The following is an 18,377-nucleotide window of genomic DNA, read 5'->3' on the forward strand; positions in this document are numbered from 1 at the left end:
GGCGCAGGGTCGGGGGGCGGCCTCCTCTGCAGAGACCCGCGGGCCTCCGTGGCGGTCCCCATCACTGCCCTGGCCGGAGCCCCCAGCCCGCCCCTCGGGTCCCTCGCCCACCGACCCCCGCCCTGTGCCCCGACCCCAGCCCCCACCTCAGCTCATCTGCGTGACGTTCCAATTGGCACATTTCCCCCCAGAAGTCTCGCCCCGCGTCCCGCCGCCCCCTCGCCCCTCGGAGCGGGGGTGGGGACCCCCATTAACCCTTGCGTCCCGGCGGCCTGGACGCCGCCCACTCTGGGGGTCCCGGGGATGAGGGGCGCGCCCCCAGGGGGACGGTGGGGTCTGCGGGGGGGGGGTCTTGGGGGGAGGGGGAGAAAGGGCAGGCGCTTGCCCGCCCCCTCTTTCTGGGAAGAGGTGGGGAGGGGCGCTTCTCCCGGGAGACTCGGGGCGTCGAAATCCCGCGTTCCTCAGCCCCCGGCCCCCGCAGCCTCCTCCTCCCCGCCACGTACCCTCTCCCCCCCTCCCAGCCATCTGTTCCACTCGGCGGCGCCGCGACAAACAGGCTCCAGCTCACGGCCGCCCCCGCCAGCCCCCTCCCCAAGCGCCCCCGCCCCGGGGACGCGGGGCGAGAAGACACCCCACCCCAAGAGGCCGAGATCCCTGCCTGCGTCCCCAACCCGGTCCCACGCCCTCTGGGCAGGGGCGGGGGCGCGATCGAGGCCCCCTCTTTCAGCCTCGAGGGTCGGTGGCGCCGTGGTCGGGGGGCACGGGGCTGTCTTAGGGGAGGGGTCTGGAGATGCGACCCAGGAGAGGCGGACGAGCCGGCAGGGACTGTCGAGGGAGGGTGTGGGGTCCCCCCTGGCTCCCTCAACCCCGTCCCAGCCGCAGCCACGCAGCGCCGCCTGCGGAGCGCAGAGTGCGGGCCGCACAGCCCGGCTCCCTCCGCCCGCCCCTCTCCAGACGGAAAGTCAAGGTCCCCGGGCACAGAGTGGAGCGAGACCCAGGCAAGGCTGCTGGGAGCCCGTCCAACCCGTTGGCGGATGCGGTCCAAATCTGGTTTCCTACTTTGCGTAAAGGACACCGTGGGAAGCCAGGAGCCTGGGCTGTGAGCAGCCAGGGCTGCGCCGTGTGGCTTAGCCGCGTCTCCAGACCCCGCTGGACATCCGTCAGATGGTGGAGTCAGGCTACCGAATCCGCTTCTAAAGAGAACTGCAGACAAAGGGAGGCCTCCTCTGCAATACTGTCCTCCACGGCCATTATTTCGGGGTTCTCCTAGGTTTTTTGGGAGTAGGGTGGTACATAAGGCCTTTGTAGTTCCTCTCTGCCCTGAGAGGGCAGCAGAGAGGTGGGCTGACAAATCTCAGAACCTCCTGGATTCTGCTGATTGCATCGGCAGACCTGAGCTTCGCACTCAGCAGCCACAACGCCCAGCCCCACCACCTGCCAGCTCTGTGCCTTGGGTCTTGTGCCTTAACCTGTCTGAGTCTTTCTCTCTCTACAAAACGACCCGGAGACACCGACCTCTACGGTGAGGACGCAGTGAGGGGCCTGTGTAGCTGGGACAGGCAGAGCATGGACACACAGGCCCCTCCCTGCCGTGTCCCTCCCCTCTGTGAGTTTCAGGTTTATGTCCCAGGACAGAAAGAGAGGCAGGAGTGGGATAAATGAGGTATAGCTTCCTGGAAGGCCCCTTGCCCTCAAAGACGGTGTCTTCCCTTGATGCAGGTAACTTTTAAAGTCTCCCTTTATTCCTGAAAGTAAATATAAATATAGCACAAGATGAAGCTCGAAATTTGCATGAAGTTTTAAGATAAAACACAACACCCGCGCCCCCAAAAATGTTACTTTCAAAAGACCTCCAGAGACGCATGACAAGAAAGTTCAAGAGGCACGCCTTAGCATTTTTTCCAAAGCCTTGATCGTCAGTAGGGAGAAAGGCCAACATCCCTGCCAGATGTACCCCAAACCCTGAGAAGTGGGGAGGCGGGTGGGAGCAGAGGGCAGGACCTCCACCCGCTCCAGGGCACGGCAAATAACAAGGAGCTGAGGCAGGCAGCTGGGGGTGGATGGGCTGGCACCTTAAGTGTCCTAGTTAATGCCCAGCTGAGCCTGGGTGAGGAAGGGGGATGGAGGTGTGGGAAGACACCGCACCCCCCCCCCCAACCCCAGACACAGGCAGGCACACCGCAGCCAGTTTCTCACTTCCCTTTTTATTTCCTCTGAGATCTACAGGCAGCAGCGTCAGGGAGAGAACCTGCCCTTCAGCCCCCAGGAGGGGCTTCGCTCCCAAGCCGAGGCCTCAGGACATGACCGGCACACCTCGGCCCCTTTCCCTGGAGGAGAAGGGAGTTCCACACGCGATCGCATGTACCCTGGGCCCTGCACAGCTGAGGGGTCACTTGTTCGCTGACCCCACAGGCCCCCAGAAGGCACCAGCAGGTAGGCTCCTCAGACGAGGCCCAGAGGAAGTGCAGGGCTGCACCCTGGGCCCTCCAACCCCAGGCTCGAGAAGGTGCGATCCTGGCACAGGGGGCGTCTTCGGTCAATAGAGCATGGCTTTGGGGATTTCTTTTTTTTTTCTTTCTTTTTCACACGTCCCCACAAAAATAGAACTTCCGTGATAAATCCGTGATCCCTGGCGCTGTGCGGAGGTCACAGGGAGAGACAGTGCCTCTGTGCAGGCCACGGCCGCCTGTGGTCCAGGCCCGGGACTCGGGGGGCCTAGGCCGCCACCTTGGGGCCGCCGTGCGTCTTCAGGGGGCCCCCCCAGCAGGCGACATCTGCCCTCTGGAGCCGGGCACGGCAGCAGAAGAGGTAGGATGGTAGCAGGAACCCCAGGAGTGAGAAGAGCAGGAGGCCCAGATTCACCTGCAGGGCCGGGAGAGAGAAAGAGAAAAAAGAGGCAATCTGTCCACCCTCCTCACCCTCGGGGGCCACTCAGCCTCCCTCATGGAGGAGAAGGCAGCCATCTGCACCCCGGGTCCTCTTCAGTGCAGTGCAGTTCAGTTCAGTTCAGTCACTCAGTCATGTCCGACTCCTTGCGACCCCATGGACCGCAGCACGCCAGGCCTCCCTGTCCATCACCAACTCCCAGAGTTAACTCAAACTCATGTCCATTGAGTCGGTGATGCCATCCAACCATCTCATCCTCTGTCATCCCCTTCTCCTCCTGCCCTCAGTCTTTCCCAGCATCAGGGTCTTTTCCAGTGAGTCAGCTCTTCACATCAGGTGGCCAAAGTATTGGAGTTTCAGCTTCAGCATCAGTCCTTCCAGTGAATACTCAGGACTGATCTCCTTTAGGGGGTACTGGTTCTGGGCCGGAAGATACACAGAGCGAGCCCTTGCTGTGGGCAGCCGCTCTCTGCTAGCATCTCACGGGATGCCCATAAAGCTCCAGAGCCGGGTCTGAACCCCACCTGACACCAGGGCCCAAATGACCTGGTGTGGGTTGGGAGCCTGCGCCTCTGAGGACGTGGGCAGTGGGGTCCCGTGGCAGGGTGGTGGCGGGTGAGTGTGGGTGCCCTGTGCAGCGGGGGCAGGAGGCCCGGGAGGCCCCGCTCAGACCCTGCACACAGCCCACCCCATTCCTCACGGGGCGGCTCACGGGCCAGTCACCTCGAGTCTACATCCCCCATCCTCTGGGCCATGGTGGCCATGTTCAGTGTAAATACACTAAGGACTGAGGCTGAAGCTGAAGCTCCAGTATTCTGGCCACCTGATGCGAACAACTGACTCGCTGGAAAAGACCCTGATGCTGGGAAAGACTGAGGGGAGGAGGAGAAGGGGACGACAGAGGATGAGATGGCTGGATGGCACCACTGACTCGATGGACATGAGTATGGGTAAACTCCGGGAGTTGGCGATGGACAGGGAGGCCTGGCGTGCTGCGGTCCATGGGGTCGCAAAGAGTCAGACACGACTGAGCCACTGAACTGCACTGATGTACTTATAAGCGCCTGGTGAGCACTCGGGACACAGTGGCTGTCATGCTCTGGCGGGAGGGTTGAGGGGAGCGCGTGGGTCCCTGGGGCAGATGTCAGCTTTAGGGAGGTGGGATCAGTTCAAAGCGAGGAAAAGCCTTTCCAACAAGACCAACAGCTGGTGCCCCAGCATGGGGGGTGTTTGAGCTCAGAGGGTTTGGAGGAGCCCTTTCTAGGAGAGAAGGTCCCTGCCTTGGATCAGGACTGGGCCAATCCCCAGGTCACCTGGGAGCTTATTACAGCGTCCTGGGCCCAGGCTGGGGCGTCTATAAGGAGGTCTGACCGACCACCAGTTGGGAACCCCCAGATGAGCGACCTCCACGGTGCCTCCTGGCTGAGACGAGAATGAAAGATTCCACCACCTGCGAGAGCCCCCCACCCCCAGCTCCTCAGCTGCACCCAGGCAGGGGGGTCCCATGGCCCCCACGCCCCCCTGCCACTCACCCAGAAGGGCTCTCCTTTCAGGGGCCCCACCATGGCCATGAAGAGCGGCTGCTGCAGCAGGGCAAACACGGCACTGAGGAGGGACTGCAGGCCCGTCAGCGTCCCGAAGTGTTTGGACGGGTACCTGCCGAAGAGAAGGGGGCCCCGCGTGAGGGGCGCGCCCCTCTCCAGCCCAGCTTGTGCCCTCCAGCCCTGGACATCACGCTCTGTCCTCTAGGCAAGGCAGAGGTTAAAAGTTCCGGCTCAGGATGGGCCTGACAGTCCAATGCTAAAGACCGCGCTCCCAGGGCTGGAGGCGAGGGTTCCATCCCAAGTGGCACGGCAAAAACTTTTAAAAAGTCTCAGGCTCTCTGCATATGCCCTGGCCTCGAGGGTATATGCTATGATTTGAAGGCTACAGAACTGGTTTCTGACACCTACTAGCTGTGTGATGGGCTTCCGTCGAAGCGCAGTTGGTAACGACTCTGCCTACAGTGCAGGAGACCAGGGTTCGATCCGGTCGGGAAGATCCCCTGGAGAAGGAAATGGTAACCCGCTCCAGTATTCTTGCCTGGGAAAGCCCATGGACAGAGGAGCCTGGCAGACTACAGTCCACAAGGTCACAGGAGTCGGACACGACTGAGTGACTAAACCACCACAACCAGCTGTGTGATAACAGCAAGTAACTCAGCCTCTCTGAACTTCATTTCCTTCCCTAAAAACAGGGAGAGTGCTAACCTCACTGGGCTGTTTTTGTTCTTCTGACACATTACTTATCGAGCTCCTACCATGCGCCAGGCACTGTTCTAGGTGCGTGGAGAGAGAGCAAAGAACCAGAGCTGGAGGTGGCATTCTGGGTGGCTGGGTAGTGATCACACAACAGGCGAGATAGACACGTAGCGCGGACTTCCCTGGTGGTCCAGCGGTTCGGGTTCCCAGCTCCCACTTCAGGGGGACACAGGTTCCGTCCCTGGTCAGGGAATTAAGATCGCGCGTGGTGCGGCCGAAAACCAAGAAACCACCGCATGTCAGAAGGTGGTGGTGCTGAGGAACAGAGGTGAGCAGAGCAGGGGGTGCTTCTAGGGAGGTGGGCAAGGCTCAGAAGAGGCCTCTGGGGAAAGCCCCGAGCAAGGCGCGACAGCTGGCTGGTGGACGTCTGGGGGAAGAACCAGCCGGGAAGAGGGGTGCTGGGAAGGGGCGCACGAGGTTTCTGCAGCACGAGGCAGCTGCAGCGGGAGACGAGACGGGGTGAGCGTGGTGGGGAGGGAAGGGAGAGGCCCCCGGGGGCCAGACCCTGCGGAGTCTCTTCATTTATGTTAATATATTTATCTATTTGGCTACAGCGGGTCTCAGTCGGGTTCGCGGGATCTTGGCTGCGTGCTTCACTGTGGCGCACGGACCCTCCGGTCGTGACGTGGGGCTGAGCTGCTCCACAGCTTCTGGGATCTCAGTTCCCTGCCCGGGGATCGAACGCACATCCCCTGCACCGCAAGGCAGATTCTTAACCACTGGACGCCCAGGGACGTCCCCCGGCAGGACGTTTTGAGCCGTAACAGAGCCTTTGGCTTTTTCTCAATGTGAGACGAGAGGCAGCCGTGGAGAGACGGGAAGAGACGTATGTCCTAACGGGACAGCTCCTGCGTTAGAAATACCGGGGAGGCAAGGGCAGATGGGGGAGGCTGCTGGGAGGCGGCGGCAGCCACGATCCAGGACGGGCGTGCCATCGCCAGGGATGCCGAGAAGGGCCACGCGTGGCGTCTGCGGAGCGTGGAGCATGACCTGGGCTGTGAGCAATGAGCATGCGGAATCCAGGGTGACCTCCGGCCCAGGTGCAGCTGCCCCGAGGTCTGGATAAGGGAGGGGGTCAGCGTCTCACCCTGCACCCACCGTGGAGTAAGCGGTCCACAGCCGTTAGGGTGTCGTCACCCCTCTTTCCCCATCACACGGACAGCAGAGACACGGCATGGAAACCAGAAGCCACAGAGGAAGGGGAACGCGGTGCCAGGGGAGGGGAGGTCGCCCCACATGAAGCAGGCATGTTATGAGGCAAAGAGACTGCGGTCTGGAGATTCCAGCAGGGCTGACGGGGGCAGAGGGGCCACTGCGGGAAGGGGAGCGGGCGTTATGGAGGGAGATGCAGGGCCAAACCAAGGATGTCAGCTGCCCCTAAGGGAGGACGCTCTGACGGTGGAGTCGTCCCAAGAGGGCTGCCTTGGAGGCAGGGAGCTCCCGGTCACTAGGGAGCTGGGAGAGGGCAATGAGCTGGACCACCTCCAGATCCTCACCTACCCTGCAGCTGCTGCTGCTGCTGCTGCTAAGTCGCTCAGTCGTGTCTGACTTTTTGTGACCCTGTGAACCACAGGAGTCCCCAGGCTCCTCTGTCCATGGGATTCTCCAGGCTCGACTACTGGAGGGGGTTGCCATGCCCTCCTCCAGGGGATCTTCCCCATCCAGGGATCGAACCCAGGTCTCCCGCATTGTAGATGGATTCTTTACCGACTGAGAAACCAGGGAAGCCCAAGAATACTGGAGGGGGTTGCCATGCCCGCCTCTGGAGGATCTTCCCCACCCAGGGATCGAACCCGCGTCTCTGACATCTCTAGCACTGGCAGGCAGGGTCTTTACCAAGGAGCGCCACAGACGCCAGCATTCCAGGGACGGAGGCTGGGGAGGCGTGCGCCAAGGGGAGCCCTCGGGAAGGCCATCCGCCAGGCTGACTCACCAAGCGGCGTAGAGGCCTCCACAGGCCGAGTGGTAGAAGCCGCGTACCACGGTGTGCAGGACGAAGGTCATAAACTGAAACGGAAAGGTGAGAGGGCAGAGGTGAAGGGCGGTGGGGGCGGAGCGGGGGTGTGGAGGGGGGGAGGGGGCAGAGGGGAGGGGCGGTGGGGGCGGGAGCGGGGGTGCGGAGAGGGGAGGGGTGGAGGTGGAGGTGGCGGAGGGGAGGAGGGGAGGGGGAGGAGGGAAGGAGGGGAAGGGGGCGGAGGGAAGGAGGGTAGGGGGCGGAGCGGGGGTGTGGAGAGGGGAGGGGGCGAAGGTGAGGGGCGGTGGGGGCGGGAGCGGAGATGCGGAGAGGCGGGGAAGGGGACAGAGCCCACGGGGCGGTCTCCTCGCCCACCGACCTCCCGGAGACACCTCCTGGAGAACCGGGCAAGTAGACCCATAGGATGGGGACCCCGCCGCCGGAGGCTGGTGCCGGGGAGACGACCATGAGGCAGGGAGCGTGGGGCGCATGGAAGTTGGTACCTGGAGATGTAGGTTGTTGATGAGGCAGGTGATGCCGAAACCCACGAGCAGCAGGTTGGTCAGGGTGAAGGCGTTGATGGCGTTGGTGAGCTTCTGGATCTCGCGGTAAGGTGGTCTGACGGACTTGGTGGCCGCCCCGTCCCTGCGCAGGACAGGCCGTCACTGGCCCCAACTTCCTCAGCGGCCCGCCCTCCCATTTCAGGGCACCAGGAAAGGAAGAAAGTCTCTCTTCCAGCCATGTGCTTCTCAAAGCATGGCTCCTCCAGCACCATCTGGTGTGCGTGCGTGCGTGCTCAGTCCTGTCTGACTCTCTGGGACCCCTTGGACTGTACCCCGCCAGGCTCCTCTGCCCATGGGATTCTCCAGGCAAGAATACTGGAGTGGGTTGCCATGCCCTCCTCCAGGGGATCTTTCCCACCAGGGATCGAACCCAGGTCTCCGGCTTTGCAGGTGGACTCTTTACCGTCTGAGCCACAAGTTCTATGGGATGATAATGAGAAATATGCCGCCTTGAAGAAGGCCCTCACCCACCCATGCTGGCACCCCGCTCTTGCACTTCCAGCCTGCAGAACTATAAGAAATAAATTTCCACCGACCCCAAGCTACTTTGTCTGCTATTTTGTTACACCAGTCTGAACAGACTCAAAAAGACTCTGAGCCAAAACCACCCAGCTAAGTCATTCCCAGATTCTTGTCTCTCAGAAAGGATGAGATAATAAATATTGTTTAAAGATGCAAAGTTTGAGAGTACTTCGTTACACAGTAGTAGATATCTAATACACCGGATCGATCTCTTCCTAACCTTAAGGCTCCAGAGTGTGCTCATCATGACAAAGGCTCTGGAACCTCCTACTAAAAGCTGCGTGATCTTGGGTAAGTTCCTGAACCTTTCTGCGTCTCAGCTGCCCTGTGAAGCGAGCATAATAATGTGTGTACCTAGCTCAGGGAGCCGGCGCAAGGTTAAATAGGACAGTGCAGGTGCCTGGGGCACAGGCAGCGTTTACTGCCAGCTGTGCTCATTTTCAACGCAGCCACGTCCCCTCCTGGTCTCAGTTTCCTCATCTGTAAAATGCATGGGCCCCTCCTCTCCCAGGTCCTTGGGAGAATGGAATAAGACACTGGGTGTGAAAGCACAGAGCCGTCCCCGCCCCGGGGCAGGTCACCTGGGAGTGGGGGTGTCCACGCAGTCCTTGATCCGCCAGTCCATGACGTAGCCGATGAGAGGGCAGGTGAGAAGGCACAACAGCTGCAAGGCCCCAAAGACAGAGGAGTAGAACTCCACTGGGCGGGCGGGAGGGAGCGGGGTCAGGGGCTGGCGGGCGGGACCCGGCAGCCCAGCCTCACAGAGGGCAGACGCCAAGATCTCCCCCTCTGACCCCCAGATTCTCAGATCCCCCACACGGCCAGGCCGGACGACCCAAGGACGGGTCACCCGACGACGGGAGGGTAAGGGTCCAGGCCTAAGCTTTTGTCCTCCTACCTGTCTCTGTGGCCCTCTGCTTCAGGTCATCCGTCTCTGTTGGGGGGTGGAAGCTAGGGTGAGGGGAGCTCGGCCAGCGTGCCCCCCACACCTCCAGTCCCCGGGGGCTCAGCAGCACCTCACCATGCTCCTGGCCGCCCGTCACCACGTACTCCAGCATCTTGTTCATGGCGGCCATGTAGAAGATGATGCGCAGCTGGGTCATGCCCATGGTGAGGAGGCTCCACAGGAAAATGGGGGAGCAGAGGCTCCTGCGCAGGGGCACAGACTCTGGGGGGATAGCGGGGGGCGCCCCTGAGCCCCGGGGCTCCAGTGTGCGGCATCCCAGGGGGTGCCGTTCTGGTGGGCACTGCTGCAGAGACCTCGGAGAGGGGCTGCTTCAGCCTCTCCGGCCTCCGAGTCGCCCAGCTCTGTAACTATCTCACTAGGAGACTTTTTTTTTTCTGGCCACGCTGCGTGGCTTGTGGGATCTCAGCTCTCTGACCAGGGTTCGAGCCCAAGATCTAACCACTGGACCACTAGGGAATTCCCTCACCAGAACATTCTCAGGTGACCTCCAGGTGTGTATCCTAGGCTTGCTGCTGCTGCTGCTAAGTCGCTTCAGTCATGTCCGACTCTGTGCGACTCCATAGACGGCAGCCCACCAGACTCCCCCGTCCCCGGGATTATCCAGGCAAGAATACTGGAGTGGATTGCCATTTCTTCTCCAATGCATGAAAGTGAAAAGTGAAAGTGAAGTCTCGCAGTCGTGTCCGACTCTTTGTGACCGCATGGACCACAGCCTACCAGGCTCCTCCATCCATGGGATTTTCCAGGCAAGAGTACTGGAGTGGGGTGCCATTGCCTTCTCCGCCTGGTAATAACTCTGGCTACTATTTACTAGGCATTTGCCGTGTGCTGCACACCTGACATGCATCATCCCATGTTATGAAACTGTGCTGTGCTTAGTCGCTCAGTCGTGTCCAACTCTTTGCAACCCCACAGACTATATCCCACCAGGCTCCTGTCCGTGGGATTCTCCAGGCAAGAATACTGGAGTGGGTTGCCTTGCCCTCCTCCAGGGGATCTTTCCAACCCAGGGAGTGAACCCAGGTCTCCCGCATTGCAGGTGGATTCTTTATTGTCTGAGCCACCAGGGAAGCCCAAGAATATTGGAGTGGGTAGCCTATCCCTTTTCCAGGGGATCACCTAGACCCAGGGATCGAACTCAGGTCTCCTGCACTACAGGCGGCTTCTGTACTACAGCCCAGTGTGCCGCACATCAGACAGATGGGGAACTGCAGCTCAGAACAGCCATTGACCTGCCCAAGGTCCCAGGGCTGGGAGCTGCAGGTCAGACGGACTCAGCTCAAGCCCATAACAGCTCTGCCTGGGGGACCCATCAGTGGGGACCACCTCAGAACCTCACAGCATGCCTCAGTTTACAGAGAGCTCATGTTCCTCCCTTCGTTCAATCCTCCCAACTAACTTCCCTGTGAGGTGGGTGTTCTCAGTTCAGTTCAGTCGCTCAGTCCTGTCCGACTCTTTGCGACCCCATGGACTGCAGCTCGCCAGGCCTCCCTGTCCATCACCAACTCCCGTAGTTTGCTCAAACTCATGTCCATTGAGTCGGTGATGCCATCCAACCATCTCATGCTCTGCCGTTCCCTTCTCCTCCCGCCTTCAATCATTCCCAGCATCAGGGTGTTCTTAGTGCTAGCTTAAGGGACGGGGGAAGTGGAGTTAAGCGACCCACCCAAGTCACGTGGCCTGGAACCGAGGAGCTGGACTCAAATCCCCATCTCGGGACTCCCATCGGCTTCCCCGCACCTCCTGGTTGACGCCCCGCCAAGCGGCCGGGCGGGAGGCAGGCGCAGCTCCCCGACGCGGCCAGCAGGGGCGCCAACCAACCGGGGCGCGCGGACCCAACCTGGTGGCTGGCTCCCCCGGGGGCGTCTGACCCAAGAGGCTTGGAGGTTGCAGGGAGCCCAGCGCAAAGAAACCCGCTCTCCCACAGGCCTGGAAGGGACCTGCCCCATTCCGGAAGCGGCCCGGCCGAGGACCCATGAACCCGAGCATCCTGGAGTTCTCTGAGCTTCGACTTTGCCCCCGTTCTAGAAACGGGAGGCGGGCCCACCTGTCCGGCGAGGGAGGCGGGGAGGGGGCGCGGGGGGGAGGGGAACGGGTGTTGTGAGAACTCAGGAGGGAAAATGAGCACCCAGGCAAGGGTGCTGACTCCCCGTGAGGCCCTGGCCTCTCCACCCGCCGAGGCCGGCCCGGGACCGGCGACTCACTCTCAGCAGAGCTCTCTGCGCCGCCGCGCACGTCCTGGGATGAGATAAAGAGGACCCCCTCCTCCAGGCTGGGGGCCTTCTGGCTCAGCCGCTGGCCCACCGTGCTGACGTAGGAGTAGAAGCGGTCCCCGGTCACCCTGTGGTCCAGGGCCAGCTCTCTGAGCTTGGTCTTCTCCCTGCCGGGAGCCGGGCAGCAGCTCGTGGGAAGCAGCCCCACGGAGCCCTACCTCCGCATCCTGCCTCTGGCGGGTGCTGTCCTGGGGGTGCCAAGTCCCCTGCACCCAGCACTGACGTGCTCTGCAGCGCGGGGCTTCTGTCTGCGCGGCTCAGCACCCGCTAAGTGAAGGGTGGATGAAGCCGCTTTCCACTTAGGCTGTTGCCTTGGAGGCCGCTCTAAGGACCCAGATTCTGGCGAGGGACTGGGCAGAGGGAAGGATAGATTAGGAGTCTGGGATTCACATATACACACTGCTCTACCTCAACATAAAACAGAGAACCAGCAGAGACCCACTGCCTAGTACAGGAAAACAGATCCAATATTTTATAACAACCTAGCAGGGAAGAGAATCAGAAAAAGAGTAGATGTGTATCTGAATTACCCTGCTGTACACCTGAAACCAACACACCATTGTAAACCAACTATACTTCAATAAACACATTTTTTTAAAAGAGGAACTCAGACTCTGAAGTTCTTTCTTCCTTTTGGCTGCACCATGCAGCTTGTGGGATCTTGATTCTATGACCAAGGATTGAACTCAGGCCCTTGGAAATGAAGGCATGGAATCCAGGGGAGTCCCAGGTTCTGGAGTCCTGATCCCAACCTTAGAGTCACTGTGCGGCCCCCACCCCCGCCCCGCTCGAATGGTGTGACTCCAGGAAAGTGACTGTGTGCCCCTGCGCCTGTTAGGAATGGAGTTAATATCAGAACCCACGTCCTGAGTCTGAGAATGGCCACTGGGCGCAGGGCCTGGCACACAGAGGGCGCTCGATCAGTGTCAGCTATTTGACTGGCGCCCGAGATGCTTGGTTGCGGAGCATCACCCCAGTACCCTGGGGAACTGACAGGGGCGGTGTGTGTGTGTGTGAACTGACAGGGCGAGGTGTGTGTGTGTGTGTGAACAGATGGGGCGGGGTGTGTGTGTGTGTATAAGTTGACCTTCAGGTTGCCCCATAAGGGGTGGGACATCATTCCTTTGCAGACCCCTTTTCTGGGTCCCCATGGCATGTGGCACTGTGGCAAGCGTCCCTGCCACTCTGACCCCATCCTCCAGCCTGGACAGAAGGATAGCACTCCCCAGCGTCATGCCCCAGCCATGCAGAACACCTGCAGGGGGGTCAGATCGGGCCCGAGGTTCAGGTGAGAAAGCAGAGCTCGGAAAGCTCAGGTAGTCCGCAGAGCTCGGTTTCCCTGACTCCCGAGCTGCTTCTAGCATCATGTCACCACACCCGGCTTCCAGGTCTGCAGGTGGGGTCCCCTCCCATCTCCCCCTCCCCCTACCCCCACGGTTGCTCACTTGTAGTTGACTTCCTCGGGGGAGGGAAAGGCTTCCCTGGGCCAGTTGAAGGCACAGTTCAGAAAGATGAGGCAGGCCAGGCCCGACCAGGCGAACATAATGGCCATGAAGGACACACCGGCATTGTAGATCAACTGTGGGGGGAGCAGGGAGGCCCGTGGCAGAAGCTGCCGGGCCCCAGGCCCACCCCCTCCAGCCAGAGCCGTAACCCGGGCCCCAGAGGCCTCCGGGAAGGTCTTTTCGAGCCCACCCCATGTGCCCAATTCTCAGATGAAAACACCAAGGGCAGATGCTAAGACCGGATCTAGAAGCCCCACTGCCCTCTCCCTTTTTCATCCCCATCCCTCCCAAGAGTGACATGGTTCCCAGCAGATACCGAAGAGGCTGGCCACAAGCTCAACACGTCTTTGGAATCTCAATTTTTATCTTAAGAAGATACACCAGTGTTGCCTTTGACTCCACACACGTGCTCGTTTTCACACACGTTTCATTTTCATCGACAAGAGAGGAGAGTGGAAGCTCCCAGTCGTGTTTGTCCTGCCCCTTCCTGCCGCCCTCCCTGGGGGAAAGACAAAACCTCCACCGGAGAAGTCTTAGCTCAGCTCTCACAGGTGTGGCGACCCGGGAGGTGGGGGAGCAGGATGCTGTGCAGCCTCAGGGCCAGCAGGCTCTGTCCTGACCAATTCTGTGTCCATGGGTCAGCCCCGCGGGTGAGGCAGCTGGGCAGGCGGAGCTGTCCTGCCTGCCACCCTCTGCCCAGGAGGACCGCTGTCTGCCCTGGTCCCAGGTCCCTGCTCTGAGCTCTGGCTCTGCCAGGGAAAACCGCTCCTCCTGGGCTCCAGCTTCAGGGCTCTTTTCTCCCCGGGAGCAGGACAGAGCTTCAAAGGGCCACACCCCAAGGGTCTGGCTCCTCAAATCGCTCTGCCTTAGTGGAGGGAAAGGAGACCTCCCCCCTTCCAGGCCTGGTCCTGCCTGAACAACTGTCAGCCACCCCATCAGTGCGGACTGCACCACCACTGGGACGGAGGCTGAGCAAAAAGTGAAGGTGCTCAGTGGTGTCAGACTCTTTGCGACCCCATGGATTGCAGCACACCAGGCCTCCCTGTCCATCACCAACTCCCAGAGTTTACTCAAACTCAAGTCCATCAAGTCGGTGATGCCATCCAACCATGGCATCTTGCCTGTTCACGCGATGCCAGCTACTGCCCTGTCCTATGGTGCTTTTCCAGCTACTCCACTATAAGATTAAAAATGGTGTTCTTTCTTTTTTGTGTTTGCTTGTTTTTTAATGTGTTATTTATGTGAGAAGTATCATAGACCTATTACACACCTGTTACATTATATACAAATAGTGTCAGTCCTATTTCACATACAGCGGATTGTATTAGTTGGGTATGGAGGCTAACTTTTTTGGCCTTGCAAACAAATAGGACTTACACACAGGCTCTTGGAATGGAACTCACTCCTTTGCAGGGGACTTACTATAATAAATTAACTCCCCGGAGCAGACTCTAAAGAGCATGCTTTGGCCCAGCTGAGAAGGTCATTTGACATCAGAGGCAGGAAGGAGGCTCCAGGTTTGCCCAGAGTGAGAACTCAGGCCTTTTGGCTCTAGGTGGACCTGTCTTGCAGCTGGCCTCGCTTGGACTAGCTTGGCGACCTCAGGACCCAAATCGCCCAGCCTCTCCAGGACAGGGAAAGGAGATGTGACGTGAAAAGTGGGGTGATGTCCAAGAGCCCAGGGCCTGGAAGGCATGTAAAGGGGTTGTTTTTGATTCCGCAGGTGAGAGAGCAGGTGGGTGAGCTAGTTCTCCATCTAAAATCATTCTGGAAATCATGCAGATGATTGCTCAGAGAGGGAAAACACTGGAGGCAGGGAGACTGGCTGAGAAAGCACTGGCCTGGGAGGCAGCATGAAGGCCTGGACTCAGATGACGGGAAAGGAAAGGATAACAGAGACCCGCTGGTCTGCAGCAGCACCGGGCTCTTTCTACAACGCCCCGGGGCTTGTCCCTGTGGAGGCAGGAGCTGACCTCCGCCTGGCCGGAGATGGGTCACCAGACATACCAGCCACCAAGCACCTAGTTCTTGTCTCAAGGCAGAAAGAAGACCAAGCAACCTCACGGACCACCACCCACTCCCTGAGCAGCCTCATACCTTGATTCCTGGGTACGTGATGGCAGAAGAGGCGTAGGAGCCGATCATGAGGGCCATGAACGTGGAGCGCAGGCTCCCAAACATGTTGGGCAGCTGAGAGAGGAGATGAGTGCCCGTGAGCTGGGGAGACCCTGATACCTGCCCAGGGCTCCCCTTCCCCTGCTTGGAAAAGCTTGGAAGCCTCTAATCCCAGCAGTCCTCAAAGCAAGCTCCAGGAACATGTGCCCGAGTCACAACAGAAAAGTTCTAAGGCAAAATCAATGAGGGAAACTGCTATAACCCCCTCCCACACACAGCACGTGTGCTAAGTCACTCAGTCGCGTCTGACTGTTTGCGATCCTATGGACTGCAGCCCACCAGGCTCCTCTGTTCTTGGGACTCTCCAAGCAAGGATACTGAAGCGAGTTACCATGCCCTCCTCCAGGGAATCTTCCCGACTCAGGGACCAAACCCGTGTCGCCTGTGTCTCCTGCATTGGCAGGCAGGTTCTTTACCACTGAGCCACCTGGGAAGCCCTCCCCTGCCACCCTACACACACACAGACACACACAGACACACACACACACACACACACACACACACACGGAAGTGCCTGCAAGGAGAAATTCTGTTTAACCCCAGGGTTTCCTAAGTTGGGTACTTATGGAGTCCCTTAATCATGACTTGCCTCTTAATAAGCCATGGTTAGGTATTTAAGAAATACCAATCTAGAGCAACTCCTTTGATAGCTGAGCACTGGGACTCAGAAAGGGAAAGAAATGTACTTAAGTTCACGGAGCTCATTAGTGACTTTCTCCCCAGTTCTGGCCATACAAGCTCTATCCCAGACCCCAAGGTTGTGACTACCAGGATGGTGCCTTTTAACCTTCTCAGTAACCCCAAAGGCCACAGTCCATGGTTTCAACTGAGCCAGGACAGGTAACAGGAGGGCTTGGGAGTGGATGATGGGAGTAAGGGAGGGGATAGGGCCAGGGCCAGGGCCAGGCCTGTGTCCAGAAGAGGAAGCTCTGACACACCAAGCAAGCCCAGAATTCCCACCGGTAGAGAACTGGTCGTGCTTTTTCCAGTAAGCAGCCTGAGGTAACCTCTAAAAATGGTGCGCTATTCTCTTGACCCAGAAAACCCCACAAAATCATGCAAATCAGGAAGTTCAGATCCGCAATTCACTTTAAGAACACTCATGAAACTGCCCAGGCCATTAAGGGTATGCACATCTGAAAAGCCCTCAAGTATCTGAAGGATGTCACTTTAAAGAAGCAATGTGTGCCATTCTGTCGTTACAGTGGTGGAGTTGGTAGATGTCCATGGGCCAAACGGTGGGGCTGGACTCGGGGTCGGTGGCCCCACAAGAGTGCTGAATTTTTACTGCACGTGCTCAAAAATGCAGAGAGTAATGCTGAACTGCAGGGCTTAGGTGTAGATTTTCTGGTCACTGAGCACATTCAGGTGAACAAAGCCCCAAGGATGTAGCAAAGGACTTACAGAGCTCATGGTCGGATCAACCCATACACGAGCTCTCCTTGCCACACTGAGAAGATCCTTACTGAAAAAGAACAGATGGTTCCTAAAACGAAAGAGGAGGCTGCACAGAAGGAAAAAAATATCTGAGGAGAAACTGAAGAAAAAAAAGGCCAAAAGCTTATGGCCTGGGGAATAAATGCCACAAAAAATAAATGCAAATAATAGTTAAAAAAAAAAAAAAAGGAGAACGACTGGTTTTCTGTTTACTGGCCTGAGCCAGAGTCCGAGCACCTGGAAGGAGGGGAAAGCAGAGTCGGGTAACCCCAACCCCGAACCCTACTCCTCACTGCCAGTCCACAGAAACCCCCGGCTGGAACAGTCTTAGATGCCACACAGGGCTAAAACCCTCTCCGCAGAGGGGAAAACGTGAGGCTCAGAACGGATCTGAAACAGCTCTGGAGAGGAAGGGGAATAAACACAGAGACATCCACAATCTCCATCAACCTCCACGCGTCTGGGAAACAGAGGCGGAGCCGGGATGACCCTACTCGGGCAGGGGTTTCCCCGGCAGCCTGGCTCTGCAAGGCACGCTTGCCAAGGACGCTAGAGAAAGCGCCAGGGCCGGGCGAGTGGCCCGCGCCGCGGCGCTCCCCTGTCGTGCCCTCCCACCCGCCTCCCGCCAGAGTCCGAGCGCCGTCTCCGCCCAGCACGGCCTGGGCCGGCCTAGCTAAGCCGACGCTGCACTGGACTTCCGGCCGGGATCCGCGCGGGCGAGCCAGCTCCAAGGCCGGGGTTGGAACCCGGCCCTCCCATTGGCTGGAGATTACTAAAGACGGGACGGGGGCGTGGCCGGATCCGGCCCTGCCATTGGCTGGAAAATTACTAACAGCGGGGCGGGGTGGGGCGGGGCCGAAGTCGGGCCCTACCATTGGCTGGAGATTACTAACGGCGGGACGGGGGCGTGGCGTCCCCCGGGCCCCCGGGCAGGGTTCGAGGTCAAGCCCCAAGGGCAGGGGAGAGGAGGGTTTCGGGGCCCTGAGCCAAGCTGCATGGAGTGGAAGAGAGGCTGCGTAGTCCTGCGGGGAGGAGGGGACCCGCTTCCTCAGGGAGTTGTGAAATGTCCTGGGCTGGAATTAAAGGCAGCTGCTGGGTGCGGTGAAATTCAGCCAGAACACCCAGTCTGGTGGTCAGGCGCTCTCTAAGATAAACAGCCCGGGGCAGCCCAGTCTGCAGCCCCTCCCAGCACCACGGAGGCTACCCATAAGCCTCCATCCCTTCTGCTCACTCATTCACACACACACACACACACACACACACACACACACACACACACACACACTCAGAGTGACACACACCAAGCACCCCGGTAGGAGGCCGAGCCAGGCAAAAAGGCCCTCTTTGAAAGTCGAGCACCGTCAAGCGTCGGCAATTTTGCATGGTTCAGTCTAACAAACCGACAAACACATTAACCTGCCACAGACCGCACGGTACGTACACCATGTGGCAAACATACACCCGTAGTCTCAAGCTGCGGGCCCCTCTTACTTCCTTCCAGCATTCAGGACAGCCCACATTAGTTTACTTGTTTTTAGGGTTGTCTGTTCCCCCAACCCCTGAACGTAAAGTTCCAGAAGGGGAAGTTATCAATTCTGTCTGTGCCATGGCCCCAGTGCCTAGGATGGAATTCGACAGATGTATGGGCTTGGGAAACACACACACACATACACACACATCCAGAATCCACACTGACAGCCTCATCTACACACACAGCCTCACACCCACCCTTCTCTGATACACACACACACACACACACACACACACACACACACACACGTCTTTGATCTGCGTC

General features: G+C 59.1%; 1 protein-coding gene across 11 annotated transcripts in view; it reads right to left on the minus strand.

Moving 5' to 3' along the window:
• Positions 1-2,185: 2,185 nt before the first annotated feature.
• Positions 2,186-18,377, minus strand: part of SLC43A1 (solute carrier family 43 member 1) — a 30,365-nt gene continuing 14,173 nt past the window's right edge. For 4 of the 11 annotated variants that reach the window (XM_070804284.1, XM_070804283.1, XM_070804285.1 and 1 more), the window contains 10 exons: positions 15,068-15,160; positions 12,911-13,044; positions 11,397-11,572; positions 9,247-9,393; positions 9,124-9,159; positions 8,807-8,889; positions 7,644-7,785; positions 7,120-7,193; positions 4,419-4,542; positions 2,186-2,862 (listed from right to left, as the gene is read on the minus strand). In XM_070804284.1, coding sequence (XP_070660385.1) covers positions 2,537-2,862; positions 4,419-4,542; positions 7,120-7,193; positions 7,644-7,785; positions 8,807-8,889; positions 9,124-9,159; positions 9,247-9,393; positions 11,397-11,572; positions 12,911-13,044; positions 15,068-15,160 — 1,335 coding nt within the window. In that variant the 3' untranslated portion in view covers positions 2,186-2,536. The other 7 variants (XR_011570960.1, XM_070804286.1, XR_011570961.1 and 4 more) reach the window with 7 other exon arrangements.

Source organism: Bos indicus, chromosome 15, assembly GCF_029378745.1.
Source record: "Bos indicus isolate NIAB-ARS_2022 breed Sahiwal x Tharparkar chromosome 15, NIAB-ARS_B.indTharparkar_mat_pri_1.0, whole genome shotgun sequence".
NCBI classification, from domain to species: Eukaryota; Metazoa; Chordata; class Mammalia; order Artiodactyla; family Bovidae; genus Bos; species Bos indicus.